This window comes from Andrographis paniculata, unplaced genomic scaffold (genome assembly GCF_009805555.1).
Source record: "Andrographis paniculata isolate CXL003 unplaced genomic scaffold, ASM980555v1 Contig56END, whole genome shotgun sequence".
NCBI classification, from domain to species: Eukaryota; Viridiplantae; Streptophyta; class Magnoliopsida; order Lamiales; family Acanthaceae; genus Andrographis; species Andrographis paniculata.
This window is the reverse complement of record NW_026137591.1, coordinates 210,644-238,478: the sequence shown is the minus strand read 5'-3', so window position 1 is coordinate 238,478 and position 27,835 is coordinate 210,644. Positions and strand designations below refer to the sequence as shown.

Below are 27,835 nucleotides of genomic sequence, written 5' to 3'. Positions count from 1 at the left end.
AAATTATATAGGACGAACAAAAATATATAATATAAACAAATTATATAAAAAAAATAATATTTTGTATTAAATTATTTATTTTTTATAAGTGAAAAAATATAGATTATATATATATTATGTTAATATGTATATATAATATATTTTATAATAATATTTATGAAAATCACTAAAATAATAAAGTGAACAAATTCAATTTGTATTTTAAAATAGTATATGTTAATGTGGATATATAAAGTATATTTTAAAAAAGTATTTATGAAAATTATGTCATTAAAATAACATAGAGAACAAACTCAATTTGTATTTATTCAAATTATGTGTTGAATGACTAGTTTTATATGCACCCTTTATATTGCAATAAATTTATGGCCTCTCAAAATACTTTAATATGAAAATATACATATTCAAAGATTTCACCACCTTAAAAACAATATCCAATAATTGATGACTCCTATCAATTCTTTCAAAGGTGTTACTTTACATTATTGATGAATATAATATGTACTTTTTTAATCAAATAGTTTTGTATTATTACAATATTTACATTCGAGGGAAAATAATTCAAAATATATCGCACAGTTACAGCATTAAAAATATTTATCCATATATTAAGAACAAGAAGCAAAAAAAAAAAAAAAGAAAAAAAAAAAAAAGAAAAAAAGACAGACAGACAGACAGACAGAGGCCGACCATGAATGAATACAAAGTGCACGAAAAAGGCGGCCGATGGCTATGGGTGGCTGCCAGCCGTTGATTCTGATTGAGATCGCAACCATCGAACGGCTCCTCATTCATCTCTCTCTCTGGGACCGAGTCTTCAGATTCAACTTCTGGTGGTCTTTTAAACAAGAGGGCGGGTTCGCACGAAAAACCAGCTCCTGCGTTGCGTTATCTTCCACAGGCGAGGCGGAGACCCAGGCCGTTGTCGGAGAAGAAGGCTCTCAACGAACGCACAGATCCCATTAGCTTCTAAGGTAGGATTTTGATCGGTTTTAATCGTCATTTTGCGCTTTCGATCTCGAATTGGAGAAGAGCGACGGGTGGATCTTTTCTTATGTTAATAATCTATTCCGATTGATCTGTGGATCCGTGCAATGCGTTTATTTTCTTGGGCTTTTCGTATTTTATGGTTGTCACTGTTGTTGATTTGTCGATCTGCAAATAGGCGTTTTCAAATTGTTAGAATTAAAGCATCGATTGCGTGGATTGTTTTCCCTTTGCCCGATTCAATTCACGCCTCGTGATGGAAGAATAGTTGTGCTTGATTGCTTGAAGATTTGTGAGAGAGATACCAATTTCATAGATGTAATTTAAGAAAAATTTTCAGATGATAAATCAAATCCAATTTTGCAAAGTCAAATGAATCGATCCTTGCTTGATGCTAGTGCTTATTTCCTCAATGCATCTTTTCTGATTTTTGCTATATCATTGATAGACATTAGAAAAGAATGAATTATTTTAAATGTCAAGAGATTGAAATTTTCTATATGTTGATTTCCATATGTTTTCTTTTCAATGTCGTAGCTATTGCATGTTGCCCCCACATCCTAGCTTGCCATTACACTGTGTTCCAAAATCCCCCTTTTGTACAAAAGATGATTCTTTATACCTATCTGATTCAGTGTGATATAGCATCTGTTTGTTTATATCCTCAATTTATAGTTTTCAAAAGCTTGTCATGGTGGCTTTGTTTTGAAGTTGCAGTGAAGTTTTTTGAATCACATTTATTTAGATTTTTCAATGAAAGCTTTTGTGCAGACAATTTTTGTTTTGTTTATTTTTTATATTTCACTAATCTCAAGAATCTTGAAAATGATTCCATTTTCTTCTTAGAGCATTAAGAGATGGCGGAAGCAGAGGATATTCAGCCCCTTGTATGCGACAATGGAACTGGAATGGTTAAGGTAAAAGCTTCGCGTTGGGCACCCAAAAGAGCCTCTTTTTGTTTTTTTAGTCAGCTCAAGATGTTTCTTCATTGCTTATCCCAATATGACTTAAAAATGGGAGAGCTTAAAATCATACTGACTCTTTGTAAGCTAATTGATTTTGTTGATCTAAAAATTCCAAGGCTGGATTTGCCGGTGATGATGCTCCAAGGGCTGTTTTCCCCAGCATAGTGGGTCGCCCTCGCCATACTGGAGTCATGGTTGGCATGGGCCAAAAAGATGCTTATGTTGGTGACGAGGCTCAGTCCAAGAGAGGTATCCTGACACTCAAGTATCCAATTGAGCACGGGATTGTTAGCAACTGGGATGATATGGAGAAGATATGGCATCACACTTTCTACAACGAACTTCGTGTGGCCCCAGAGGAGCATCCAATCCTCTTGACAGAAGCTCCTCTCAACCCCAAGGCAAATCGTGAAAAAATGACTCAAATTATGTTTGAGACATTTAATGCTCCTGCTATGTACGTCGCTATTCAGGCTGTCCTCTCCCTTTATGCGAGTGGTCGTACTACAGGCAAGCAAATCTGCCCTATGCATTTCCTGAATATTGATATCCCTAATGATGATCATCTCTGTTTGTTCTTTGTCAGCTCTTATACTAATTTTGTTTCTGCATTAGCCTATGAAGGAAATATTTTGTGGAAACTTTTTTAGTGTTGTTTGCTTGATATAATGCATGCCTTATGCTCAAAATGTTTCTGGCATTCTTTAAGTAGCTACAAATTGTTAGGTCATGAATCAATTATACATCTGAGATTAGGGTAGGCATCAATCTATAGGATTGTAAGATTGTAACTTAAAACATTTCCATTGCAATGTTGTATGCTATATGCTGCTGTCTTTAAAACCTCAGTTACTTAAGGATTGGACATGGCCTAATTGCATTTTATATTAAGCTGAATTGTGTTGCTGTCTGTTCGTTAGTTACCTTTTTCCATTTCTTGGGCAGGTATTGTTCTTGACTCTGGGGATGGTGTCAGCCACACGGTCCCCATATATGAAGGTTATGCGCTCCCACATGCGATCCTCCGTCTTGATCTGGCTGGCCGTGACCTCACCGACTACCTCATGAAGATTCTGACTGAGCGTGGCTACTCTTTCACCACTACAGCAGAGCGTGAAATTGTAAGGGACATCAAAGAGAAACTGTCGTACATTGCTCTCGACTATGAGCAAGAGCTAGAAACATCCAAGACAAGCTCTGCCGTGGAGAAGAACTACGAGCTGCCCGACGGGCAGGTCATCACCATTGGCGCTGAGAGGTTCCGATGCCCTGAGGTCCTTTTCCAGCCATCCATGATCGGGATGGAAGCTGCTGGCATTCATGAAACCACGTACAATTCCATCATGAAGTGCGACGTTGATATCAGGAAGGATCTGTACGGAAACATTGTCCTCAGCGGTGGCACAACTATGTTCTCGGGTATTGCCGATAGAATGAGCAAGGAGATCACAGCCCTGGCCCCGAGCAGCATGAAGATTAAGGTTGTGGCGCCACCGGAGAGGAAATACAGTGTCTGGATCGGAGGTTCCATCTTGGCCTCTCTCAGCACGTTCCAGCAGGTACACACGATCAAACTTGCACTCTCTGATTGCTCGTTTCTGTTTCTCTTAAGCTCGACTGATTTATATTCGTGTAATTTTCTGTTGCAGATGTGGATTGCGAAAGCAGAGTACGACGAATCTGGACCGTCCATTGTTCACAGAAAATGCTTCTAAGATTGTAAAAGAGAGGACACACACCCATCCATCAGATGCTACTCATAATCTGCTTACTACCTACCCACCCACCCTTACTTTTATTTTTTGTTTGTTGTCTGTCAATGAGTCTTGTTAAGATTTGTGCATTGGACATGGAAATAATACTACATTCCCCCCCTGCCAGACATTTTTACATAAATTTGTAGCAGCAGCACAGCTGTGTATTGTCAATGGTGTTATGGTTTGAGTTTTAGATTGAATGCAAACTCACATTATCATTAATATTAATACATCCTCTTGGTGCAAATCTTCTTCTTCTTCAATCTATCTTCTTGATGCAAATTTGCTACTAAGAATTCACTGAAAACCAAATACATACATACCAATTAGGATTCCTTCTTACATCTGCAAATTAAAAAACAGTTTGTACAGAATTAATCCCATCAACGTGAGCCCCCCACAAGAAAGAAAACTTTTGCTTTTCCGATCAAAGAAAAAAAAGAAGAAAGAGAACTTTTGCTTCACTTTACAGACTGTGTTTCATCGAAGATCAAGATCCCATTTCACACACTCTGGCTGCAAGATCATACTGTGTTGGTGGGGTACATTCATTTGATCCACATCCATTTTCATTCTTTTGCAGGAATCAAGAAAAAGAAAATAAAAAAAAAAAAAAAAAAAAAACTGAGGCATCCCTGTGAGAATTTGTTAGGCCACCACACACCGGGGTGTGCTTCCCATGAACTGCCCCACGTTTAGATTTTTTTTTTTTTTAAAAAACAATCCTTCTGGCACGAAGGAACACTCTGTTGCATTCCTTGCCTGTATGGTGGGCCCAAACCTTTTTTTTTTTATTTTTATTTAACGAATATCAGTATTTATATATAATTATATTTTATAAGAATTTATTTTATTAAAAGATTATGGTCATATTTTGATATACAAAAGTTTTAATATTTTAATTTTATTTGATAATTATACTTTTAAATATTTTATTTTCGCATTCATTTTTTTAATGAATATTTTTATAAAATATTTAATTTGATATATATTAATTGAATTATAATTCATGTTTAAAATAATTACGATTTTATTAACTAAAATATTAAAGAATATATTATAATCTTATGTACTTTATTATTAAGTTTAAATTTAAAATTTAATTATTATGTTTTTTTATTAAATTTTTTATTAATAAAAGATAATATTATTTTATTAAATATTATTAAAAAAATATGTAAGAAAAAACAGTATTTAACTTACAGAAATGGGCTCCGAGGCTGGGGCAGGGACAATGGCCTTAGAAGGTAGAGACAAGGGCATTTCCGTCCTTTCGTAGAATGAAGGGAAAAGCAATACAGCTATTTTCAGCCAGTCATAAATGTGATGCAATAATGGGTGCCACAAAGGAGAGAGAGATCTGAAGCATCCAATCCGACGGCTGCGATTCAAGGAGAGCGAATTTGAGGTGAATTTGAGGTGAATTTCATTTGTGGCTGTGTTTCATTTAAACGCGAGGGCCGGCACCTACAATCAAGGAGTAACGCACAGTCCGACGTTATCAAGGGGACACTCGGGGAGAATTTCATTCTCACAACGAGACCCAATTCGCAGAGGAGAGGCGACGCGACGCGACGCACCCATTGTCAGCAACCCCTCGAAGGTTCGATCTCTGTCTCGCCATTGTGCTCTAATTTCTTTACGAGGATTCGATTTGTTGTCGTGATTTGGCAGATGGGCATCTCCGCTGTGGAGAATTTTTGAATCTGTCGTGGAATCGACTTTTCACCATTTCCGATCGTCCTGATCTGTCCCTAGATTAACCTTTTTTTTTATCTGCAATTTATCGTGTAGTCTATGTTTCTACCTTTTTCCCCCCTTGTATTCGTTTTCATGGATCTGTCGAGCGTGATTTGAATTATAACTTTATAATCGATGAAGACGTGTTTGTTGGACTTTATCGATCGGGTTTGAAATGTTAAAATCAGTAAAACTCTGGCCAGACGGATTCTTAAACGGATTTGTTGTATGGCTAAGACATCCGTAATGTTGATAATTGGATATCTGTCTTTTCTTGCATCAGCTGCCACTAGCAATAAAAAATCGATGGTTCTCACCAACCCAATGCTACATTTTGAAATGGATTATGTTTTGTTCTCGAGTTTTGTTTTGCCTGCTTAATTTTGCATTGTATAGGAATAACTAGGATCTGTTTGTAATTCTGCCTGCTTGTGTGAACCATGTATTGTCAAGAGTCAGGCTGGGTAGTGGGTACCCATCTGATCTGATATGAACTCATCCTCTGATTTAGGAATAAAAAATTTCCAATTATACTTATTAGAATAGCATAACCTTTGTTGTTTTTTATTTTGTAGGAAGTAATTAATTGTAATTCGAACTTTTCATTGGCATGGATTTAGATGGATGCTTGGTTGTTTGTTTTGTATGACACTGCTTCTTCATTTTCATAATTTTTTGCTCCTTTTGCTACAGGAAATATTAAGACATGGCCGAAACTGAGGATATTCAGCCCCTTGTCTGTGATAATGGAACTGGAATGGTCAAGGTCAGGTTTTTTGTTTAAGTTGCAATCTACATCTGTGATGAATTAAAAGTTAAGGGATCCTAATCATATTGTTTATGATTTCAGAAGCTTATTGTTCACTTTGATCTAAAATTGTCAGGCTGGATTTGCTGGAGATGATGCTCCAAGGGCTGTTTTTCCCAGCATAGTGGGACGCCCTCGTCACACAGGAGTCATGGTTGGTATGGGCCAAAAAGATGCATATGTTGGTGATGAGGCTCAATCCAAGAGAGGTATTCTGACGCTGAAGTATCCCATTGAGCATGGAATTGTCAGCAACTGGGATGATATGGAGAAGATTTGGCATCATACATTCTACAATGAACTTCGTGTGGCCCCGGAAGAGCACCCAATCCTCTTGACTGAAGCTCCTCTAAATCCGAAGGCCAATCGTGAAAAAATGACTCAAATCATGTTTGAGACCTTTAATGCCCCTGCTATGTATGTTGCCATTCAGGCTGTTCTCTCCCTCTATGCCAGTGGTCGTACTACTGGTAAGTCATACATATGTCGATTATATATATATATATATGTATGAGTATTGAGAACTGATTTTGGATTAACATTGGTGATACTGATCATTTATTAGAGCATGCTGATTGAAGTCTTCTATTGAGAAATGTAGAATGCACTGAAGCTTCTTGTATTTACGCTGTTCTTGTTCTTTTTCAGGTATTGTTCTCGACTCTGGTGATGGTGTCAGCCATACTGTTCCCATCTATGAAGGTTATGCACTTCCCCATGCAATCCTGCGTCTTGATCTGGCTGGCCGTGACCTCACTGACTACCTCATGAAGATTTTGACCGAGCGTGGTTACTCTTTCACCACTACAGCAGAGCGTGAAATTGTAAGGGACATCAAAGAGAAACTGTCGTACATTGCTCTCGACTATGAGCAAGAGCTAGAAACATCCAAGACAAGCTCTGCTGTGGAGAAGAACTATGAACTGCCCGACGGACAGGTCATCACCATTGGCGCTGAGAGGTTCCGATGCCCTGAGGTCCTTTTCCAGCCATCCATGATAGGGATGGAAGCTGCTGGAATTCATGAAACCACCTACAATTCAATCATGAAGTGCGACGTTGATATCAGGAAGGATCTGTATGGAAACATTGTCCTCAGTGGTGGCACAACTATGTTCCCAGGTATTGCCGATAGGATGAGCAAGGAGATCACTGCTCTGGCTCCAAGCAGCATGAAGATTAAGGTGGTGGCTCCACCGGAGAGGAAATACAGTGTCTGGATCGGAGGTTCCATCTTGGCCTCTCTCAGCACATTCCAGCAGGTTTGCTTCTTTGATATCTATCGTAAACTTGTTTTTAGAATGAAAACACATTTGAGGAAAACTATGATATAAAAACCTTACAATGCCCTTTGGCTGACTGAATTGTTTGGATTGCAGATGTGGATTGCCAAAGGAGAGTATGATGAGTCCGGACCTTCGATTGTTCACAGAAAGTGCTTCTAAGATCGAACCGTGGCAAAAAGGATCACCCGAGAGATTTATAGAAATCAAATGGTTGCTGCTGCTGCTGCTGCTTCACCTGGTGTTCCATTCCGGTTTCTTTGCATTCTTCTCTTATGCGTTCTTTTATTTGTGTTCTTTTGTCCTCTCGAGTCTTTTCCTTCTAAGGTTGAACAATGGCTGTGGAATCATTTTCTGTCATTTCTCCAAGTTATATTACTATGTAGCAGAGTTTGTGTATTTCATTATATTATATGAGTTTTGGTTGAAAGAAGGAACTACATGTATTTAAGTTTACATACTGGTTGGATTTTGCAGTCCCATTTTGAACTTACTGTATTGTCAGATTGAATCTTTGGTTTGCCCTTGTTCTCTGAGTTTGTTTGGTTTCTTACTCTTCTCTTCTCTCCATTTTAAATGATTTTACTCTACACAATGTCAAATGACAATTGGGGCATCCACGAAAGTATTTCGATCATAAAAATCATCACAGGGTGTCTATACAAACAAGCCCAGAAACTAAATAGACAGAAGAAGAAGCAACTACAATGAGTCTTGTCTTATTGGGACTTTGAACAAGTGATCATTTGGTTTGGTGGAGAAGAAGCCTCACTGCACAGAAATTGGTTAGTTCATAAAGCCATTCGGTTGACGAGGAAAGCTGTGGAAGAAGAACCCAAAACTTTTGTTGCCTGAAGGGTATAAAACACCCAAAACTTGCTGCATCACATATCGATCTTCCCTTGTGGGAAATCGAAATTTGACGGCCCAACGGTGTCCACAAATCCGCGTACTGAAAGTTCGGGCGAAGTGTCTTTATTCTCCAGCATGGTGTGGTCTATGAAGATGACGACGATGGTTATATCATCGTGGACGTGTCTGCGGACACCCTGGTCGAGTTTCTTTATTTCATTGTAAGGAATCTGCCTTGTCTGAGCTGCCTTTGCCAATGCTGACAAAAGAAGCCTTCTAGCTATGCCCTGGAAATACAACACACAAAGATTGTAAGAATAGGAGGAGCAGAAATAGTTCGACTAGATTATAGAAACACACCGGTCTCGGTTTACTGTAAACAATTTCAACAGCCTCCTGATTAGTCAAGTATTCCCATAGACCGTCGGATGCGAAGATGAGAAATCTGTCATTCGGCTGTAAACGTCTCGTGACTATGGTTGGATCAGCTCGAAGAACCGGCCGGCGGATTGGCTCGGGGAGATGAAACCGTGGAAATGTTGGGTCGAGAGCAAATTCTGGTCGCTTCAGATAAGCATCCCCGATGGATCGAGATACCTGAGATAAAATTCGGATGATTTTAACAGAATAACCGAATGTAATACAAGATATGAACTGACGGCACACCTGGATTATGCCCTTGATGCGCCATACCCCTTGCTTCATGACAACGATTTGTGAATCTTCGGGGTGCAAATTCCTTAGCTCTTTTCTAACCTCTTCCATGCTGGCATTGTGCTCTTTGGTAAGCTGCTCGGCCACGATTTTATTGGATCTGTCTAAACATCCTATTACGGCTCTAGAATCTCCTAGATTAGCGACATATACCGTCCCTTTCCAGATAACTCCCACTAGACAGCAAGAACCGATAGCTGCGATCACTGGCCTAATCGCATAAGCTCTTCTTACAAGAGTAAGAAAACCATTTTCGGTTTCAGAAAATGCACTCCTGAGGATATCTTCAGACATTGCTCCGTTTTCCCGGGCAAGTCCTAAAAGTAGAAACACCAGCACACATCAGTCTCTGCTAATTTCCCATTGTCCTAATGGAAGAAACATAACTATTACATCAATAAGCCAACACAGGACAGGATTATAAGAAAAATGGCTTTCCTAACCGTATTCATTGATAATTAAAACATGAATGCTTCTCATGAACTGTAGAGCAGAAGTTGTAAATAGGTTGGGAGAACTGAACCTGACTATCCTTTGAAGGCTACCAGTGCACAATGATCTAAGTGCACAACAAAGAAAACACGTTAGATGAAAAACGCGTCAATAACAAGACAAGGTGCAGCAAAGACACACCAGTACTCGCTACCACCATAGTTAAAACGCTTTTCATCAAAGTGAGAGGATCAAAGATTTTTTTAATTGTCACCATTTCTTCACAAAATCAACACCAGAGGACCGACATATTTCCTATTGCTTATGATTTATAAAGGATTTAAGAGCTAAACATCATCCAATTGTAATAAATAACAGTAAGAGTAGAGAAGCCTCACTAAGTAAATGACTAAAGAGGTGCTCGGAGATGTATCTTGAGGCCTCAGGGCCACCATGGCCATCATAGACCCCGACAAAGGTGGCATGTCTACCCGTCTCAACCTGGCTTTGATCCTCAAGTACGGCATTTGCCTGGACAACAGCAAATGAGAATTCGCCATGGGAATGCTTTTCGAGGTCTTTAGACCAGAGAAGAGCATCATCCTCCCCTCCAAGAACCTCCTCTTCATCATCCTTGTTCATACGGGCATATTGGCTCAAAGGACTTAGACATGAAGAAGCTGTTCTTCCCAACCAAGAAAACATCCCTCATCTCCTTGTGAAGCAGTTCGAATTAGGATTTTGAGGTTGACACAGAATCCAACCCCACCAGATCAGGGATTTCTTGCAGTAAATTGGATCAAATGATGAGGAAAAGAATCAATTTTTTTCTACACACAGCAACGAATGCTTGTCCTAAACCATCAATTATGTGGGGCTTCGTCGAATCTATAAACAAAGAAACGTTTGTTACCAAAAGTTCATGACAAAGAGAAGCCTGAATGGAATAGGAATTACAAACACTTCAAACACAGGGATCAAACAGCACAGTAAAAAGTAATCCAAGGACATCACAGAACACAAATAGGAAATAGTTTCGAAAAGGGAACTGTGAAAACCAATGGTCAATTTAATACAAAGTAGCCGCAAATCATATGATCAAATACAAGACACAATTGTGACCAGGAAAAATCAAACGGATAGTGTGAAAATTAGAATGAACTAAAGAGATCATTTTCAATTGACATACCATAAAATAAATGATCCAAGTAAATTTGGTCAAAGTGGCTGGAAAAATAGTTGAGAATTGACATATGAAAATTAAAACCCTAAAACATCAATTTCAAGGGTGCAAAACAGACCCACCAAAGACCCGGAAAACAAGAAACCTAAACAATTTATAATCGATCAAGAATATATATATATATATATATATCTATATATAAATTTTCCGCTAAAAGCAAGATGTTTCAACAAAACACTTGCATACGAAGATATAAACCAAAATTTCATTCAAGCCAAAGCAAATTTCAAGAAATTAAAGAAAGGTGAGGACTTATTACAAGAACTAGCAACCGATACCTAGAACCTGCAAATAAGACCTCGCAACAAAAGCCACAGAATCATCAGACAGCAACAGAGAATTGATCAATGCAAAGTGACACAAACAATCATCTATTTCCCAAGCAATTTTCCAGTGAATAAAGCAAGAATGCAATGCGGAAAGAATATTTCTTTGAGCAGAGAAGACAAAGAAAGAGCGAAGAGACTTAACCAAATTATAAGTGATCTATAAATTCCTTGGCAAGGAAAGCTGATATTGCTCCCCGGAAGAAAAATATAAAAAAAAACAGAACAAGATATGTGAAGAAATTGATCCGGGTTCTTGAATTTAATGTATCCGTTGCGTGCTTTAGTAGAAAGAGAGAGTTTAGAGAGAGAGAGAGAGAGAGAGAGAATTTGTGGGGTTGCAGAGAGGGGTTGTTGAGGGGAGATGGGGAAAAGTTGACGAAGGAAGAGCAGCCAGAGCTCAATATTTATAAAATAGAAAGAAAATAATAAAAAAAAAATATTGAATGGAAATTCTATATATGGCGATGAACATGTAATGGCTGATAAGTGGAGCAACTGATACAACTGGAAATATTGTATAGTATAAGTAATCCCTTTCATCATACAGTCTTGGTGGTGGTTATTTTATATTGATAATTTAAGCTCATGGAGAGGTGGACCTGTGGTTTTATTACAAGATTCTCTTTTTCTTTTATTTATTTATTTTACTGCAACAAGAATTTTTATGGCTTTGTCACAAACAAGCACAGTTCCAAGCATTATGCTGTAATTGTTTGTTGGCTTGCACTTTCTTCTTCTGTTTTGTTGCTTATTAAATAAGTGTTAAAACGAATTAGATCATATGAAGCTATTGTTTTCTTGGTCACAGATTTGATAAGATCTTGGGAAGTAATGTTTTTTTTAGCAACAGATAATTATTCTTAATGCAGGTCGTTTTGCCATATGTAAGCATTTCCAAAAATTTACAGTTGCGTGTACATATTGAATTTAAGACAGGTGATGACAAGGTATATAACATTTGAAAATTTGGGCGTCAATGCCTCTCTAACCAATCATCGTATATAACTACAAAACAACAAGGTTGACAATAATATATTGTTTGTTTTAGTCTGGTCAAATCTGTTCTTGATTTTAAAAAATAAAATAAACAATCTGCATTCTTTCATTGAAAATTGTAATTCAACTTGCTGTGTGTAATTCCATTCTTATTTAAATTAGCACTCTCTGTCTCTCTATCTCTAAACTATTAGGGATTGAATCATTTGTCGGGTACCACGTAGGTTAAGTGTTATCATTATTTTATATTGTCAGAGGAACAGAGATAAAAAAAAAAAAAAAAAAAAAGTCAATGCTGATAAAGTTCCACGACAGCACCATATGCCATGCAAACTACGTTATCTCATCTCCCCTTCATATCCATGTGATTACTGGTTTTCTTTTTCTGGTTACTGTTGGCAAGACACTTATGACAACATATTTACTTATGCAGGAAGAAGAGGGGTAACATATTACATACATACATACATACAGAAAGAGCTATTATTTCTATCTATTTGCTATGCTACACACACACACACACACACACATAAGTCTACTTATAAAGGCACCTACCTAAGTTATTGAACTCTGCTGATCAAGGACTATATATAATGTGTGTGCACTTCTGATTTCCTGAAAATTTGTTTTATTTAATGTCTGGACATTCATGTTATGTTACAGTTTTTTAAAGAATAAATGAAATTCGCCAACTATATATGTGTGGTGTATGTGTATATGTATCTCCTAGGTTTTCTTGGCCATTAAAATTCAACTGTCCTATAGTACTTTTTCTAGCGCTTTTTGAAACCATCTTTTGCACTTTTTTCAACTTATTTTGGATGACTTTGTGTAATGGGAATAAATGAAGATGGGTAAGGTGTGGAAGAGGGCAATACAATGTTCTTTTTCTATTATCCTATTTGACACATACTACTCGTGATGAAATTTACTTTAGGATATCTCTTCACCTGCACACACCTGCTAACCAAGAATAAGTCCTATGGTCAAAACTAGATCTCTTGCACTGAAACCCATTTTACAATATGTCTCTATACAATCAACCAAACTCATAAATTTAAAAGTCAGCCTAATAAGGGAAACAGAACAAATACTATGGAGAAAACATATGTGAAAATTGTCAAGTGTGATGGTTAATGGATCACAAGTGGGAAGTGTTTATGATGCACCTTTATTAGATGAACTTATTGTGACAGCCTTATCTGCAGCAAACCAAGAACAGGAGAAAAAGTGCAAAAAGCAGGTGCAATAGAACGTGAATTATAGTTCAAAACCTTGCAGTGCTGTCTCCTTATATGCACTACTGCTGCCCCTTTCATGTTAGAAGTCTACACTCCTTGACAACTTTAACTAAGCTTCTTAAGGAATCCTTTATCTGTTAGATTGCAGCACAGCATACGTGTCCTAGAGAAGAGACCCTCCTCCCTTTCTTCTAGAACACAAGCCTAAAATCATAGCCAGTACTAACAAGCTATTGGTTGTATTTTTGAGATGCATAACACCACACCACCACATATAAATGAACAAGAATTATTATGATGAGTATTGATATGACAACAACAACACTGCTATCAAATAGAAGAGTTATTTCCCTGTAATGCTTAACTATTTTGCACCTCCATAAGCTCTACAAGCTAAAGATTTAATCATCAAGTAAGCATAGAATCATCATAGGAGGTTTATTACAATTCCACAAGTTTCACTTTGTGAAAAGAATGGACACCCCAAAATTTGAATTTGATAAGCCCAAATAGGGACAACATACTACTGGGAACTGGGAAGCAAAAGCATGGTCCAATAATCCAAACAAACATTCATATCCTATTTCAAGGTGTGATCAATACAAGAATATGCCAAGTTACAGCAAAACCAAATAACACACCACTGTATTCAACTTAATATATATATATATATATATATATTTACATACTATTTGAAACATTCCAATTTTAGTGTGCAACAAACAGCACTAATTTAAATGACAAGATTCACATAATAGGATTGCAAAAAACAAAAAAGTATCTGTCACAGCATTAGGGCTAGCTCAATCCAACCTAATAACACACCACTGTATTCAACTTAAAAAGATTTATATATATATATATGTATATTTACATACTATCTGAAACATTCAAATTTTAGTTTACAACAAACAGCACTCAATTAAATGACAAGATTCAAATAACAGGATTGCAAAAAACTAAAGTATCTGTTACAACATTAGGGCTAGCTCAATCCAACCTAATGCACAAATTCAAGAATCAAAAGCTGCAGTGCACTTTGGATTTACCAATTGGAGTCGTTTATTAGGCGTTTATGGCGATTGTAGTAATGCTTCTCCATCAAAGCCCTAGAAGCCTTTCCCACAGCCAAACGCCATGTCTGCATCAATAAGCCCCAATTAGCTGAGCAGTCGAATTATATCTACAGAAGCAATTAAATTCAAATCTGAACAAACCTCGTCAATGGCAGTGATGAAAGACTTGTTCGTGAACTCCCTGGCTTTGATCCTGGCCTTACCCAGCCTCCGAATCAACGCCATTGGTCTGCGAGAAGCTGAAGATGGAAGAAGTGCTTTCCGCTCTGCAAAACCAGTACTACCATTACCGGAGCTCTTGGCATTGCAATCACCACTGCCCTTCTTCCCTTGGCTTCTTTTCGTGCGTTTCGCCAATCTCAACTCTTTAGATGAAATTTTGGTTTCTGAATCGGAACCCACCTCCGCAAATTTCCTCAGAAGCTGATCTGAGGACGATTTCGCCACGTGCTGCACTTTAGCAATGTTGGGGTTAGAATTTTCCATAACTATATATCCGGGAAATTAATCCTGAGAAACCTTGGTGAAGATGGCGATGTTTGATGGGTATCCTCGGGCAGATTTGTGAAGTTTATGCAATGGCAAAGAAGAAGTTAAATCAGGTAAGAAAAAACCGACCGTTGGAATGAGATCCAGGGGTTTATTGAAATTTATTCATCAAGCAATTAAGATATAGCCGTTGGGCTTGAAATTTTATATGCTTTCTTTATGGAGTATTATTATTATTATTATTATTATTCTTCATGGCTCCAATCCAATCCATGTTCTTTTCTGACAGCTTTTCTTGTATTTAGTATGTACTATGATGTTCTCAACTGAAATAATTCATTCAACACTTGGCATTCAAAATCAGAATTAGAAGTGGAAACAGATAGGCTGAAATGGTGAACAGCTACAGATAAATTTTGATCATCTAGAACTTGGCCTGGAGCTGATCCACAATGGCCTTATCCACCTGGAATGCCTTGGCAAGGACGTCACTGCTAATGTCCGGTTTCGACCCGAAAACTGCGTTTGTGACAGTTATCACTCCAGGGTTCTGGCTGCTCAATCCAGACAATGAAATGGCATATCCATTCCCTACATTGCGCTGGAAATGGATGAGTCCCACAGGGAACACGAAGACATCGCCCTTCTGCAGCGTTTTTGAGATGAGACGGTTGTCGGGATTTGATGTCACAAAGCCCACTTCAAGACTGCCTTCAAGAAGTATCAAGATTTCAGTAGCTCTTGGGTGCAGGTGAGGGGGGATGACTCCCATAGGGGCATAATCTATACGGGCCAACGACAGGCCGAGTGTGTTCAGCCCTGGAACCTGCGCAACGGTCACTGGAGTGACTGCCGAACCTACAGGGTTCTTTGTGTTTCCGGGCCAGTGTAGCCCGGCGAAGGAGAAATCATCGGCCTGTACTGATGCAGGGCTCTTGCAGGGCAGTCCATTCACTTTTGCTGAAATTGTATGTAAGCAAAGCATTCAGATCATTGATGCATTGAATTCTAAGATTTTATATATAAAATCAATGTTTTATTGTACCTGAGCTTGAGGCATCAGCCACACAAAAATCTTGCAAAGGGCTCGGTTCGTATGCAAAGACAATGCAGCAGAAAGTAAGAGCAATTATACTAGATAAAAGACCAAGCTTCGCCATTTCAAGTTGAAGCCGAAGAACAGTTAATTACTAACGATATAGAAGAACTTGTTATGATGTTTCGATCAATGCTGCTGGTAAGGCACGTATTTATACAAGGATGGATGATCATGGTTCCATTAAATGTCGATGAGATGGGGAATTCTTTCTTTGACATGGTCTCCAGGTGCAGGAGAATCTTTGGCATCTTATTTTGCAGATCAATGCAGGCGTAGATTTTGCATTCTATTCTAACTATGAAATGGTCAATGATGTTCAGAATAAGACAAATCAAACGCCGTCTTCTGTTTGGATTGATCAATATCTCCTCTAGACATCTGAGGATTAAAATATATGCTAACGTTCTTGAAAGATAACGGAAGGAGATGACTACTGACCAGTTCCATGAGAAATCCAAAACCTGAAAAATGCCACAGGTACATCCTTAATGTTGAGGGAATTAAAATAGAATTTGCAGATACATCTGGTGACAAACAGAATAAGCTAAAAATGAGAGATGAAATCCACACAGCAAGACAAATAATTAGGGCCCAAACGGCCACATCATTGATGAGTTCTTTAGCTATACATATGTCAAAAAATTAGGTTCTTGAGAATTACTTTAATGTCTGCCATTGCCAATCAGGTTTGACCATTTCTTGCCCAGGATTATCCTGCAGTCTTTCCATAACTAAGCACTCTTCTGGGACAGTATTGAAAACCATTTCCCCGGGCCGGTAGACGGACGGCTTTCCCATGTAAGACAACAGAATAATTGATGGGAACCTCCATAAATACTGAACTTGGTAGCCACAAAAATGTACTTCTCCATCAGCAAATTTTCTTGAGAACTCAAACTCAATCAAATGGGAAAACAAGCTGTTGTATTGAGCCTGGTAGCCCTGTCTTGCGTCTTGCTTGCACGTGCTTTCGAGCCTAGTCCATTGCAGGACTTCTGCGTTGCAGATGCCACCAGTTCAGGTAACAAAATAATAACAAATCCATCTGCAATTAGAAAAGATTTAGTGCAATTGACGAATAATGCGGTTTTAATTGTGGTGATTAATAATTGGCAGTGAAAGTGAACGGACAGGCCTGTAAGAGCCCTGCATCAGTTGTAGCCAATGACTTCTCCTTCACTGGGCTGCACCTCCCTGGAAACACATCGAACCCCAATGGCTCCAAGGTCACTCCAGTCAGTGTCACCCAGGTGCCCGGCCTCAACACTCTTGGAATCTCTATGGTCCGTATCGACTACGCGCCGTGGGGAATCAACCCACCCCACACCCACCCCCGAGCCACCGAGATCCTGACGGTGGTCGAGGGCAGTCTCCTGGTGGGGTTCGTGACCTCGAACCCTGACAATAGGCTGATCACGAAGACACTGGTGAAGGGCGACGTGTTCGTGTTTCCGGTGGGACTCGTTCACTTTCAGAAAAATGCTGGAACTGGGAATGCCGTCGCCATTGCCGCGCTGAGCAGCCAGAATCCGGGGGTGATCACCATTGCAAACGCTGTTCTTGCATCGAAGCCCAGTATTGGAGTTGATGTCCTCGCCAAGGCATTCCAGGTGGATAAGAGCGTCGTGTATCATCTCCAGCAGAACTTCTAGCAAATTTCTTCATCTCCTCCAAAGATCCTTCCATTTTTTTTTTTTTTTCTGTGTTTTAGTGTTTCTCGTTGTTCGATTTCATGTAACGTTGGTTTCAAAATGAATTAAAGAAACATTTCAAGAACAATGTTTATCACGTAAAGGGCATTTGGTCTAGTGGTATGATTCTCGCTTAGGGTGCGAGAGGTCCCGAGTTCAATTCTCGGAATGCCCCTTTCGTCGTTTTCCATCGTTTTGGTTTTTCAATCAATTTGATTTAGTGCCGGCATGTAATAAAAGTAAAATCTACTTTGTCCTTTTCAATCTTAGCTTCTTGACTGGGGAGAGGAGACGGTCGCCAGTCGCTCTAAGATATCTCAGATTTGTTGGAAAAATAAGTATTGTGATTTTTTTATTTCCTTTTGATTCCCATCGCGGCAGGTGATGGACAATTCTTCGCGTATTTTTCGTGAGAAGAATTCGTTTGACTACCAGAAGCTTACCGATTCTCCGGCGTCCCACTCCGGGCATTTGGGCTCCGGGGAAAGCATCGATCGGCGGTTCGTCTTCTCTCGTCAAGCTTCTTTGCATAAAAATGTGATGGGCGACCCCCACACTCCGAAACCTTTTCTTTCGCGGAACGTTTCTAGCATAGATATTCCGCCGGGCAGTTTCTTGGAGGTTCCCAAGCTTGCATACTCGAATGAATTTGATGAGAAGGCTTCGGCTTTTTCATACGTTTCATTGATTTGGGGGGGATTAAGGTCTGGGAACAAGCCGATGAGGCGTTTGTTCGTCTTGATTTCATTGAATGTAGCGTATTCGACGGCTGAGCTGATAATTGGCCTTCTCACGGGTCGTGTTGGTATGAATTTTTGGTTTCTTCCTCAATATCTGAATTGTGTATGGTAACTTGAAGGTTTCAACGATTTATCTGTCTCTATAGTATTGAAAATGGATGACAGTGTTTGCCTTAAGAGTAATTGAATGTGTTAACGGAATGTATTGTAAACAGAGTTGAAAATCTTTCACATAATAATCACTTAATATCAGTTAGATTTTGAACTTTTTGTCTTTCTTGATAGTTCGAATTCCCATGGATTGCTTTAAGCTTTGGCTGTCTCTAGAATTGGTGGATGGCAATGGCATAGATGATTCTGTTTCTAAAACTATCAAAGTCGATTCTTGATGAGTTAATTTATGTTTACCACTCTAATTGTATAAATCAATATTCCACATAGAGTAATAACTTATAATCGTATACGTGTGCTGAACAAATTGCAAGATCTAGAATTCTTAGTTTGGCCTTGCAGACAGTTGTATCTTACTGAATCAGACGATGATATCGGGAAATATAAAATGAGGTGATCTTTATGGGGTTTATTTAATCAAATGCCCTTTTGATGATTGCCTTTTAGTTTTAATGTTGTTTCAGGCTTGATATCAGATGCATTTCATTTGACATTTGGCTGTGGGCTCCTGTCATTTTCGTTATTTGCAATGGCAGCTTCTCGACAAAAACCTGATAGCACGTACACATACGGGTATAGCCTATACTTTGTAATTTTCTTTTTTGAACTTCTATCAAGTCTTTTGTTTGAACCCAAGCACTGAGCCTGGAAAGCAAGTTAATTATTGTGGTTTGAAACAATTGGTCAGTATTAGTAACTCTAATTTTATCCCGACTAATCTGGAAGTATGAAGTTATGATTTTGAAATAGAGAAAGGGGAAAACATGATTGGCGATTAAAGGCTCATTGTCTTTGCAACAGGTACAAAAGGCTAGAAGTTTTATCAGCTTTTACAAATGCTGTAAGTAGTTTATGCATTTGGTTATGTATTTCTTGAATCCATGGGCTGTTTCTCTAGAGATACACACTTGTGCTTTTACTATAAGTTTTATATCATTATATGCCATAGTCTTTATGCCCCCCGGGCCGAATTACACATTCCTGCTTTCATAGCATGTATTACTCATTCACTTGCATGGTTTTTGTGTAGACAGCTATTCCTTTTGTTTCTGTCTTTCTCGTTGGCTGTGGAAGCTCTTCATGCATTTATACAAGATGAATCTGAGCACAAGTAAGTTGTGTAAATTTTTAAATTTTATGTTAGTCTTCAATGCTAAGAGATCGAAATGAATCTTTCCTGTTAGAATTTGGGAATTCAGTCCTTGAAACAATCTTTTTTATTTTATTTTCTTTGTATATACTGTTTCTTAGTTTATATGATTTCTGTTGTGCTACCTGGTGACAATCGTTACATGCTTCAAATATTGTACTTATTTTTATAATTTAAATCACACTGTAACTTGAAACATAAAGGGAAAATTAATGAAATGCATGAGTCTAAGAAGAATGAGAAGAAGGGGCTAGGGGAAAATATATTAGCATCATTAACAGTGTTGCTGCATTCATGCTGATAGGCATTACTTGATCGTCTCTGCCGTCACAAATTTGCTGGTAAATCTCATTGGCGTTTGGTTCTTCAGAAATTATGCCCGAGTTAATCTTGGTACGCATCTTACGCTGATATGCCTAATTTTTGTTTTTAGCTTATCCCTCCAGTCCACTTCCTTGATTTGCTGTGTTGTCTGTCCACTGACAGAACGAAGGCTTTTGATGAGCACCAAATAAATCTTGTTTAACCCTTCTGTATAATCTTGTTACTACAGCTTCAGCAGTAGGGTTAATTAACAATTCTACAATCTTAAACAATGAACACACTGTTGATATTCCACAAACAAAAAATCTACCTATGTTGCTTGTATAGTTATTCCTTATAAATTGGATGCATATGTTCTCTTCTTGGACTTGATTGATCCAATGCCACTGTTCTCGTGGAAGCCTGTTACCCATATGTACAATTTTCAATTACTAGATTTAACATATTTAGTAGTATAAGCCATGGGAGATGAGATTTATCTTGCTGATGGGGCTCAGAACATGTCACTTTGTCGATAATCTCCACATTAGCTTGTTGTATCCCGATAATTAGGTTCTCTCATCCTTTTGTCATTGCAGTTTACAGAAAACCTGAAGATATGAACTATCACTCTGTTTGCTTACATGTGCTGGCTGATTCGATCCGCAGGTATGAGCAAAACTCCAGATTGCTTTTGGCTATTCAGATCTCTCATTTGGTATTGTATTACTAGATTTTAAGCTATGGTACTACAATTGCTTCTCAGTGCAGGATTAATTCTGGCGTCTTGGTTGCTTAGCCTCGGGTAAATTTATGATCTAAACTTCTAAAGAAGACATGGGTTCATTTTGTTATTTCCCCTAACCCCGAGTTGTTGCCGGTTCTTTCCACTTCATGTAGAGTTAACAATGCCGAGGTCTTGTGCTTGGGACTGGTTTCTGTCACTATTTTTATGCTTGTAATGCCGCTTTTTAAAGCCACAGGTGGTATTTTACTACAGATGGCACCACCTAGCGTACCCTCCTCGGCCTTGAGCAAATGCTGGAGACAGGTAAAGAAATACCCAATATTCGTAGTGGTATGTGACACTGCAAGGAAGCGCCAGTACGATTATTTTTCCTGTTTCTTTTTTGGCATAGATCAATTCTCATGAAGATGTTGCAGAGGTTTCCGAGGCTCGGTTTTGGGAATTGGTACCAGGTTATGTTGTTGGATCGGTATCACTTCTGGTAAGACCAACAAATGACTCGTATACAATATCCCCGCGCCTTTCTTGATCGGTTCTAAATAATCGCTGGATTACAGGTGAAGAAGGGAGTGGATGATCTCCCAATACTTCGATATGTTCACGGCCTGTACCATGATGTCGGCGTGCAGGATTTAACCGTGCATACAACCAGTGACGCTTAATCCCGAGCATATTTAATCCTGTACTGCTACAGCAGCGGATTCTTTTTGTCGAACATGATGCCAAGTAAAGAAACCACACGTGATCTATAGATGACTATGTCCTTTTCCCTGTCCTACATATGCTGTGAAATTATTGAAAAAACAATTTCAGATTTTGCTTGCAATTCAGGGATTTTGTTCGATAATCATGATCACTGAAAATTGAAAGTTCATGCTTTTTCATCTCATACCAAAACACAAAACCATGTACAGTGGAAAGCATCTCTCTTTTTCTTCATCGTCGTATCATTACACAATAAGTCCAAGAAGCATTGCAGCTATGCTGAAGAACTTTCACAAGTTCAACACCAAACAAAATCTGGTAATCTTCAGTAAACTTTTATTACAGAACAGCCAGATTGTGTAAAAAGCTTCGGCATTATAAGTCTCCTTGAGAGATCGAACTGCTTGCTCGGGAAGAGCATAATCCTACTTTTTTCCTAGTTGGCCGTTGAGAAACTCCAGGACAGAAAGGCGCTGCAAGAAGAGGACAGTTGGCAATGTAATTGAAGTTGAAGGAAAATCTCTACAATAGATACGAAAATGAACTAAGTTATACCCACCCGGTTTTCGAGACCAACATCAGAAGCGCTTGTTGATAACGATTCCAACAATTTAACAGCTTCTTGAAAATTAGCAATTGCTGCATCTTCATTCCCCAGGTTTCTATCTACATCAGCAACTTTGGCAAGGGATGTAGCCACATCTATGACCTAAATTAACCATCAGGAGACGAAAACATAAAGGAAAAAGAACATACAGGGCTGTGGCTACCATGCCATATTAGATTCATTTCTGTTCACAAGTGATTCCATTCGAGGATCAGGATTTGAGAATTTTCAAAAACTAAAGATAGTGAAGCTTAAAATAAAAATTTGGTGCCAAAGACACAATTATAACAATCAGCTTTAAATAGCTGAGTGCCAGATTGTGTTCTCTATATAACCAGATTTGAAAATTTCACCTTCAAATGCCAATATTTTCAACCAGGAACATCCGCAACTTATTCTAGAATCACATCCGAAAACCCACTGATCATAAGAAAAATAATAATAAAGTAGGTTAGTTTGCTCACCAGAGTGGGAACCGTGGAATGATGACTCATTGCATTGCGGCGAACATCCAAACCCTGAGAATAATAGGATCTAGCAGCTTGCAAATCCCCTTCATAGTATTTTAGATCTCCAATTTTATTCAGTGACACAGAAAGTGTATGCGTTATCTGCACAAGTTAAAAATGTAAAAATTACACAAAGCTCACATTCAATGGAAATAGAAGTTCTGTGGATCAACAATATCATCAAGGTAAGAAAATAAATCTTTACCTCAGAATCATCATTGGGTATTTTCATTAAGAAATTAACACTTTCCTCAAAGTAGGAAATGGCAGAACTAGCATCACCAGTAGCTCGACTGAAATAAGTACCAAGGTCAGCATATAATGATCTTTTCAACACACATGGGATTCATACAAATGTAACCAACACGTTACCAGCAATCACCAAGCATCCCTAAAACAGCTCCTAGCTGAGAGCATAACTCAGGTGTGTTCCCTGTCTTTTCCAATTGTTCTCTGACATCCTTCGTGCACATGCTAAGCCTTGATTTTGCACTTTCTATGTTATTGGCTCGAAGTGCCTATATGCAAAACAAGTAATGTAAGAACAGAAATAGAAAGAAATCAAGCAAGCCAGTAGCTAATATGAAATTTTATTGGCGAGCTGAGTGTTAGCTACTTGGTTCTAAAGAGGATAAAACTCACTTGGCTAGAGCAAAAAATGAAATATGTAAAACTCACCCTCATGGCCTGCTGCATCAAGAAAGCACCTCGCTCAAGTGACACATCCTCATATATCACTGTTTTCTTATCATCTTCTCTTTCATCCTGTTCAGTGTCAACTTGAGACCTCTTGATCCTGGCATGACCCTCAATGAAACGATCAACAACACCTTGAAGATTAGCGTCATCTTCTATTTTCTCTATGTCAGCACCGCAAATAGGACAATCCTTGAACCTTGATATGCATGCCCTAGTTTGCAGGTAAAGAATTGTGCGAATTAATTTAACTTCTAACAAAGAAGCAGTAATGAGATTCACCAAGTACCAACTTCATATATGAGATAAACAAGGACAGTAGTTGTTTATGTTTCGCTCACTTGCAATATACATGGGAACAAGGCACACATTTGCTGCATTGAAAAAGAAGTGCTTGGCATATAACGCAACTGAGAGGGCCTATCTTAAATGTCTGAGAATCATATCCAAGAGGGCATTTGGGTGCAACAATGGAGTCTTGCTGAGGCTTGTTCTCATTGGATGCCTGCTGTTTATTTTGGTGTTCACCTGGTTTTTTGCTAGATGCATCATCAGGGCGAGAAGCTTTTGTAAAAGGGCAAACAGGTGTCATCTTGAATTACAACCTGAAACGCAAAAATGATCCACTTCTCTGAACAGCAATGACGATATCCGGATACTAATGGAAACCAAGCATATACTCCTACTTTTCAGATGAGCAGTCGTACACTGGTGCTAACTTTTTTTCCTTCTATTCATGATGCACTAAAACCCCAAATTCAATCTTCAGAATGCGTAGTTAACTACGATTCCCCTACTTACTATAAGGTTAACTATCCCAGACATATATCATGCTTGAAGACGAAAAAGATCTCTAATCAGAGATTGAAGATGTGCAGTCATAAGTCTCCGACTCTGAGAGAATCATTACTTTTCACAAAGCAAGAGAAAAAGACAAAAAGTAAATCGAAAATGCAGAAGCATAGAGAATACGGATTACTACAGCGGAAAATTTATGCAAAATCCGATGGATTTCGATTCCAACAAGCGAGAGAACATAAATCAGGCGTAGAAAATTCCAAGCATACATCGAAAGAGTACAAATGATAATAACAAGAATCCGCCTCCCACCTGCGTTCTTCAATCTCCACTTCCGTTTCTTCCAAATTTTATATATATATCTCTAGCACACTGAATTTCTGTAGTATCGTATCGTCCGCATCGAATTGCAAGCGAAAATGGGAATAAAAGTCCTGGCTGAGGATAAATATCAGAGAAAGAGCGCTTTGCACAGTTACGTGCAATCGCCATCCATTGTCATCATCTCATCTCCTACCCTACCCTTTATCAAACAGACTTTTGGGCTTGAAGAATGAGCTAGGACCAAAATAGTGAGTGCTGTCCATTAGAAGCCCAAAAAATAAAGTTGGGCCAAGTGGGGAAGATTGAGGCAAACTGTCAAAGCCCATTAAGGATGGGCCCAAGTAATGTTAGTCTTGCGGATCCCTCTCTCCCTTAACTTAAAATCCAGCTATGATAATATACTATGATATAATGTAATATGGTATTAATGGAATTTTGTCAATTTTTCTTCTTTTTTTTTATAAAAGAAATTGTATTGGTGTCTGAAATTGGATGAAATTCATGCGATTGATCCGAAACAGTCCAAATGTCAAACTCATTGCAAAAAGTGAAGTTCGACGTTTCTTAGTCATCTAGATTGAGCTTTAAATTGATTTTTATTTTTTTTTTTGGATGAAAGATAGACGAAGAGAACTAAATAAAGGAGAAAAAACTTTATAGGTTTCGAAATGCCAAAAGAAAAATAAATCCAATGTCTTTTTGGAAAAGAAACAATCTCAAAATTACAAAAATATCGATTTGAGGCTCTAAATAGTCGCAAATGTCTTGCGACGAAATTAACTTTTGGGCCATTTTACTAATAAAAAAAAGAAAAAGAGGTGATGATAGTATATAGTAGAGTGAGTAACCATCTTAACTAATTAATTAGGTAGTAGTCAATTAATTAATTGTGGAGCTGCAAAAATTAAATAAAATCATGCAAACCCATTCTACTTTATGAATATTATAAATTAAATAATTAATGAAGATGATGAGGTGAGGTGGGAATAAAATTGAGAAGAATATATGTTATAAGTAAAAATTAAATTATATTAAAATCATCCAAACCCACCCTATATGTTTAGAGTTGATGCTCATTATTATCTAAATGAATTGAGGTCATCCAATTTAATTTAAATTTGTTTATTAGGAATATTAATGTATATATTATGTAGTGTAGATTTATAGTTATAGGTGAGGTGTTGGTGCACAGTAACGGCATTTGAGTCTATAAAAAATGTAGTAATTAATATGTAAGTTAGTTAGTTCTTATGATTACACATTGGGACATAATGAATTAGCTAGGGCTGCATGATTAACTAATTAATTAATTAATTATCTTACAAAGTGTGGGCTGAATGATATTGATATTATTATTAAAATATATTTAATAAATAAAATGATGGCATTAATTACTCCTATTAATTGTTCCCCTTCAATTTCCCAACAAGATAGATAGATAGATAGATCGATCATTTTTATTATTAATTGTAAATGCAAAATTAATTATTGATAATCATCATAAGAAAATTCCTTCAATTCGTCTGATTGACAATAATGAAAAATGATATATAAAAATCAAAGGATGATGATTGCATGCTTGTGTCGTTAATTATTCTCTATTAATTATGTGGTTTGTCTTTTTTTATTTTTTTTTAACCTTTGGGTCTTCCATTCCATTAATTATATGTGTCGATGATAATTGCAACGATGATGGAATTTAACAAAGTGGTTGAATTGGGTTGGGATCATGATTAATGAATTTGAAACTTATACATATACACAAATGTCTTATCAGCTTAATCAAAAACAAAGAGATCATGACCATAAAACAGGAATTTCTCTTCTTCTTCTTTTTTTTTTTTTTTTGTGGGGATTGGAAAAATAAAGATTAAAGGGATCGAGGATGATGATTGACTGTAGACCACACGAGCAAACGCGTATTGGCTAAGGGATAATAAACAGAGCTTGGTCTTGGTCCCAAAAAAAAAAGAAAGAAAAGAAAAGAAAGAAAGAAGTCATCATTGCAAAGAAAATTTATTGCATCCTTTATATATTATTGGTTTTGTTATTATGATGATGGTTGCTTTAATTTTGCAATAAGAAATTACAAAGGGGTCGGGTGATGCCAAATATAATTGCCAAAGCCTATCATCTTGTCCAAGATATTGATCCCCATGCCATAATATATACTATTTAATTAAATATGTTGGGGTGGGTTAATTAATCAGTCAGTGAAGCTTTGGTCAGATCAAAATTTCTGAATGTTATGATTGTCTATCTGTTGAATTGGGTGCAAGGCATTATGATTGTTATGATTTGCATTAGGGTTTGGTGAAAAGATGGAATTTTTAATTAATTAATTAGTTAGTTCATGTGAATTAATGTGAGAATATATCATTATGATTGAATATGGGAGTGATCCATGATTAATTATATATATCTATATATATTTTTTGTTGCAAGGTAACCAACCTACAATATTATCGTCATGATTATTGCTATAAAATTGCTTGATTTAAATAGTTTTTTTTAGTATATATGTAATATGATTCTCATTCAATTACTCATTTACATTCACTTTTACAATATTTATCAATACATTATGTTTTGAACATATTAAATTAAAAAACTATTCTACATTTTAGATCTTATACATTATTTTAAAAATAATGTAATTAGTAAATAACTAAAAATATATCAGTAAAAATAATTTTAAAATATATTAATAAAAATTAATATGAATTAAAATTAATATAATTAATTAATTGAAATTAAAATATATAAATTAAATTTTTTTAATATAACTAAATATGTAATTCTTTTTAAAAAAATGAAGCAAAAAAATATAAATCGGATTAACACGATAATATATATGTATATATACACATGGTAAAAAAGTAATACTTGTAATATTTAATTAAATTAAATTTTATATAGAAATAGAGAGCATGACAAAATGGTCGTAATGATAGTGTCCCTAATTAAGGCTATATATATATATATATATATACTCTGTAAGTCTTATAAAAATGATATTATTTTTTATTTTTATCAATTTTAAAATAAAAATTTTACTTTTTAAATTTAGTATTAACATGATAAATATATTTATAATTATAATATATTACATAAATATCATTAATTTTATATTACATAATGCTAATAAAAATATTTTTAAATATTCAGAATTTTATATGAAAAAAAATAATAAATGAAGCTCTTCTTTGGAAACTAAAAAACTATAAAAAAATTTCTTTTATTTTGTAGTTAGGTTACAGGCCTCGATAATTATCAACTCTTTTTTTTTTTTGATAATAAATAATATTTTATCCGTTCCAATACAATAATCTTGTTTACTATTTTTATTTGTCCCAAAATAATAGTTTTATTTCCATAAATA

The 27,835-nt window shown here is 36.9% G+C and overlaps 8 protein-coding genes, 1 long non-coding RNA gene and 1 other non-coding gene across 11 annotated transcripts; 5 read left to right on the top strand and 5 right to left on the bottom strand.

Moving 5' to 3' along the window:
* Positions 1 to 795: 795 nt before the first annotated feature.
* LOC127256637 (actin-1-like) lies at positions 796 to 3,956 on the top strand. The gene is made up of 5 exons (XM_051282745.1): positions 796 to 974; positions 1,834 to 1,904; positions 2,069 to 2,462; positions 2,898 to 3,511; positions 3,602 to 3,956. Exons 2-5 carry the CDS (start codon positions 1,845 to 1,847, stop codon positions 3,665 to 3,667), a joined length of 1,134 nt encoding a protein of 377 aa, XP_051138702.1. The 5' UTR covers positions 796 to 974; positions 1,834 to 1,844; the 3' UTR covers positions 3,668 to 3,956.
* Positions 3,957 to 5,147: 1,191 nt separating this feature from the next.
* LOC127256636 (actin-66) lies at positions 5,148 to 7,925 on the top strand. Its single transcript, XM_051282744.1, has 5 exons — positions 5,148 to 5,312; positions 6,143 to 6,215; positions 6,334 to 6,727; positions 6,906 to 7,519; positions 7,637 to 7,925. Exons 2-5 carry the CDS (start codon positions 6,156 to 6,158, stop codon positions 7,700 to 7,702), a joined length of 1,134 nt encoding a protein of 377 aa, XP_051138701.1. The 5' UTR covers positions 5,148 to 5,312; positions 6,143 to 6,155; the 3' UTR covers positions 7,703 to 7,925.
* A 231-nt stretch (positions 7,926 to 8,156) lies between these two features.
* Positions 8,157 to 11,475, bottom strand: LOC127256634 (probable protein phosphatase 2C 43). Its single transcript, XM_051282743.1, has 5 exons — positions 11,253 to 11,475; positions 9,937 to 10,426; positions 9,059 to 9,423; positions 8,753 to 8,989; positions 8,157 to 8,679 (listed from the first exon to the last, which is right to left on the bottom strand). The coding sequence occupies exons 2-5, from the start codon at positions 10,241 to 10,243 to the stop codon at positions 8,425 to 8,427; spliced, it is 1,164 nt and encodes a 387-aa protein (XP_051138700.1). The 5' UTR covers positions 10,244 to 10,426; positions 11,253 to 11,475; the 3' UTR covers positions 8,157 to 8,424.
* Positions 11,476 to 14,179: 2,704 nt separating this feature from the next.
* LOC127256737 (uncharacterized) lies at positions 14,180 to 15,108 on the bottom strand. Its single transcript, XM_051282887.1, has 2 exons — positions 14,565 to 15,108; positions 14,180 to 14,488 (listed from the first exon to the last, which is right to left on the bottom strand). The coding sequence occupies exons 1-2, from the start codon at positions 14,907 to 14,909 to the stop codon at positions 14,393 to 14,395; spliced, it is 441 nt and encodes a 146-aa protein (XP_051138844.1). The 5' UTR covers positions 14,910 to 15,108; the 3' UTR covers positions 14,180 to 14,392.
* Positions 15,109 to 15,239: 131 nt separating this feature from the next.
* Positions 15,240 to 16,828, bottom strand: LOC127256735 (putative germin-like protein 2-1). The gene is made up of 3 exons (XM_051282885.1): positions 16,673 to 16,828; positions 15,958 to 16,472; positions 15,240 to 15,872 (listed from the first exon to the last, which is right to left on the bottom strand). The coding sequence occupies exons 2-3, from the start codon at positions 16,070 to 16,072 to the stop codon at positions 15,337 to 15,339; spliced, it is 651 nt and encodes a 216-aa protein (XP_051138842.1). The 5' UTR covers positions 16,073 to 16,472; positions 16,673 to 16,828; the 3' UTR covers positions 15,240 to 15,336.
* Positions 16,823 to 17,849, top strand: LOC127256736 (putative germin-like protein 2-2). Its single transcript, XM_051282886.1, has 2 exons — positions 16,823 to 17,032; positions 17,128 to 17,849. Exons 1-2 carry the CDS (start codon positions 16,918 to 16,920, stop codon positions 17,661 to 17,663), a joined length of 651 nt encoding a protein of 216 aa, XP_051138843.1. The 5' UTR covers positions 16,823 to 16,917; the 3' UTR covers positions 17,664 to 17,849.
* On the top strand, positions 17,806 to 17,877 carry TRNAP-AGG (transfer RNA proline (anticodon AGG)). Its single transcript has one exon. It is a non-coding gene; the product is annotated as a tRNA-Pro (tRNA).
* An 89-nt stretch (positions 17,878 to 17,966) lies between these two features.
* Positions 17,967 to 21,628, top strand: LOC127256733 (metal tolerance protein C2). Its single transcript, XM_051282882.1, has 10 exons — positions 17,967 to 18,507; positions 19,078 to 19,186; positions 19,415 to 19,454; positions 19,648 to 19,724; positions 20,068 to 20,156; positions 20,666 to 20,735; positions 20,833 to 20,871; positions 20,967 to 21,117; positions 21,206 to 21,295; positions 21,372 to 21,628. The coding sequence occupies exons 1-10, from the start codon at positions 18,087 to 18,089 to the stop codon at positions 21,474 to 21,476; spliced, it is 1,191 nt and encodes a 396-aa protein (XP_051138839.1). The 5' UTR covers positions 17,967 to 18,086; the 3' UTR covers positions 21,477 to 21,628.
* On the bottom strand, positions 20,081 to 20,479 carry LOC127256738 (uncharacterized). Its single transcript, XR_007839898.1, has 2 exons — positions 20,398 to 20,479; positions 20,081 to 20,316 (listed from the first exon to the last, which is right to left on the bottom strand). It is a non-coding gene; the product is annotated as an uncharacterized LOC127256738 (long non-coding RNA).
* A 43-nt stretch (positions 21,629 to 21,671) lies between the features above and the next one.
* LOC127256734 (protein NCA1) lies at positions 21,672 to 24,630 on the bottom strand. Of its 2 annotated transcripts, none has more exons than XM_051282884.1 (8): positions 24,399 to 24,630; positions 23,673 to 23,936; positions 23,314 to 23,545; positions 23,008 to 23,153; positions 22,841 to 22,928; positions 22,591 to 22,737; positions 22,079 to 22,228; positions 21,672 to 21,992 (listed from the first exon to the last, which is right to left on the bottom strand). In XM_051282884.1, the coding sequence occupies exons 2-8, from the start codon at positions 23,921 to 23,923 to the stop codon at positions 21,945 to 21,947; spliced, it is 1,062 nt and encodes a 353-aa protein (XP_051138841.1). In that variant the 5' UTR covers positions 23,924 to 23,936; positions 24,399 to 24,630; the 3' UTR covers positions 21,672 to 21,944. The 2 variants fall into 2 exon arrangements, with proteins under 2 accessions (XP_051138841.1, XP_051138840.1); XM_051282883.1 differs by having other exon boundaries at positions 24,442 to 24,629.
* Between the last annotated feature and the right edge of the window lie 3,205 nt (positions 24,631 to 27,835).

Excerpts from the sequence above, each read along its gene's own strand:
- LOC127256733 (XM_051282882.1), top strand. The coding sequence starts at position 18,087 with ATGGACAATTCTTCGCGTATTTTTCGTGAGAAGAATTCGTTTGACTAC. Across the intron at positions 19,455-19,647 it reads TATCAGCTTTTACAAATGCT|CTATTCCTTTTGTTTCTGTC; the intron begins GTAAGTAGTTTA and ends TTGTGTAGACAG. Across the intron at positions 20,736-20,832 it reads CTGGCTGATTCGATCCGCAG|TGCAGGATTAATTCTGGCGT; the intron begins GTATGAGCAAAA and ends ATTGCTTCTCAG.
- LOC127256735 (XM_051282885.1), bottom strand. The coding sequence starts at position 16,072 with ATGGCGAAGCTTGGTCTTTTATCTAGTATAATTGCTCTTACTTTCTGC. Across the intron at positions 15,873-15,957 it reads GGCTGATGCCTCAAGCTCAG|CAAAAGTGAATGGACTGCCC; the intron begins GTACAATAAAAC and ends ATACAATTTCAG.
- LOC127256734 (XM_051282884.1), bottom strand. The coding sequence starts at position 23,923 with ATGACACCTGTTTGCCCTTTTACAAAAGCTTCTCGCCCTGATGATGCA. Across the intron at positions 23,154-23,313 it reads TGATGCAGCAGGCCATGAGG|GCACTTCGAGCCAATAACAT; the intron begins GTGAGTTTTACA and ends TTTTGCATATAG. Across the intron at positions 22,229-22,590 it reads ATTCCACGGTTCCCACTCTG|GTCATAGATGTGGCTACATC; the intron begins GTGAGCAAACTA and ends TGGTTAATTTAG.
- LOC127256736 (XM_051282886.1), top strand. The coding sequence starts at position 16,918 with ATGGGAAAACAAGCTGTTGTATTGAGCCTGGTAGCCCTGTCTTGCGTC. Across the intron at positions 17,033-17,127 it reads TGCAGATGCCACCAGTTCAG|TGAAAGTGAACGGACAGGCC; the intron begins GTAACAAAATAA and ends AATAATTGGCAG.
- LOC127256737 (XM_051282887.1), bottom strand. The coding sequence starts at position 14,909 with ATGGAAAATTCTAACCCCAACATTGCTAAAGTGCAGCACGTGGCGAAA. Across the intron at positions 14,489-14,564 it reads TCATCACTGCCATTGACGAG|ACATGGCGTTTGGCTGTGGG; the intron begins GTTTGTTCAGAT and ends TTATTGATGCAG.
- LOC127256636 (XM_051282744.1), top strand. The coding sequence starts at position 6,156 with ATGGCCGAAACTGAGGATATTCAGCCCCTTGTCTGTGATAATGGAACT. Across the intron at positions 6,216-6,333 it reads ATGGAACTGGAATGGTCAAG|GCTGGATTTGCTGGAGATGA; the intron begins GTCAGGTTTTTT and ends TAAAATTGTCAG. Across the intron at positions 6,728-6,905 it reads TGCCAGTGGTCGTACTACTG|GTATTGTTCTCGACTCTGGT; the intron begins GTAAGTCATACA and ends GTTCTTTTTCAG.
- LOC127256637 (XM_051282745.1), top strand. The coding sequence starts at position 1,845 with ATGGCGGAAGCAGAGGATATTCAGCCCCTTGTATGCGACAATGGAACT. Across the intron at positions 1,905-2,068 it reads ATGGAACTGGAATGGTTAAG|GCTGGATTTGCCGGTGATGA; the intron begins GTAAAAGCTTCG and ends AAAAATTCCAAG. Across the intron at positions 3,512-3,601 it reads CTCTCAGCACGTTCCAGCAG|ATGTGGATTGCGAAAGCAGA; the intron begins GTACACACGATC and ends TTTCTGTTGCAG.
- LOC127256634 (XM_051282743.1), bottom strand. The coding sequence starts at position 10,243 with ATGTTTTCTTGGTTGGGAAGAACAGCTTCTTCATGTCTAAGTCCTTTG. Across the intron at positions 9,424-9,936 it reads CCTCTTTAGTCATTTACTTA|GACTTGCCCGGGAAAACGGA; the intron begins GTGAGGCTTCTC and ends TTCTACTTTTAG. Across the intron at positions 8,990-9,058 it reads GCATCAAGGGCATAATCCAG|GTATCTCGATCCATCGGGGA; the intron begins GTGTGCCGTCAG and ends ATTTTATCTCAG.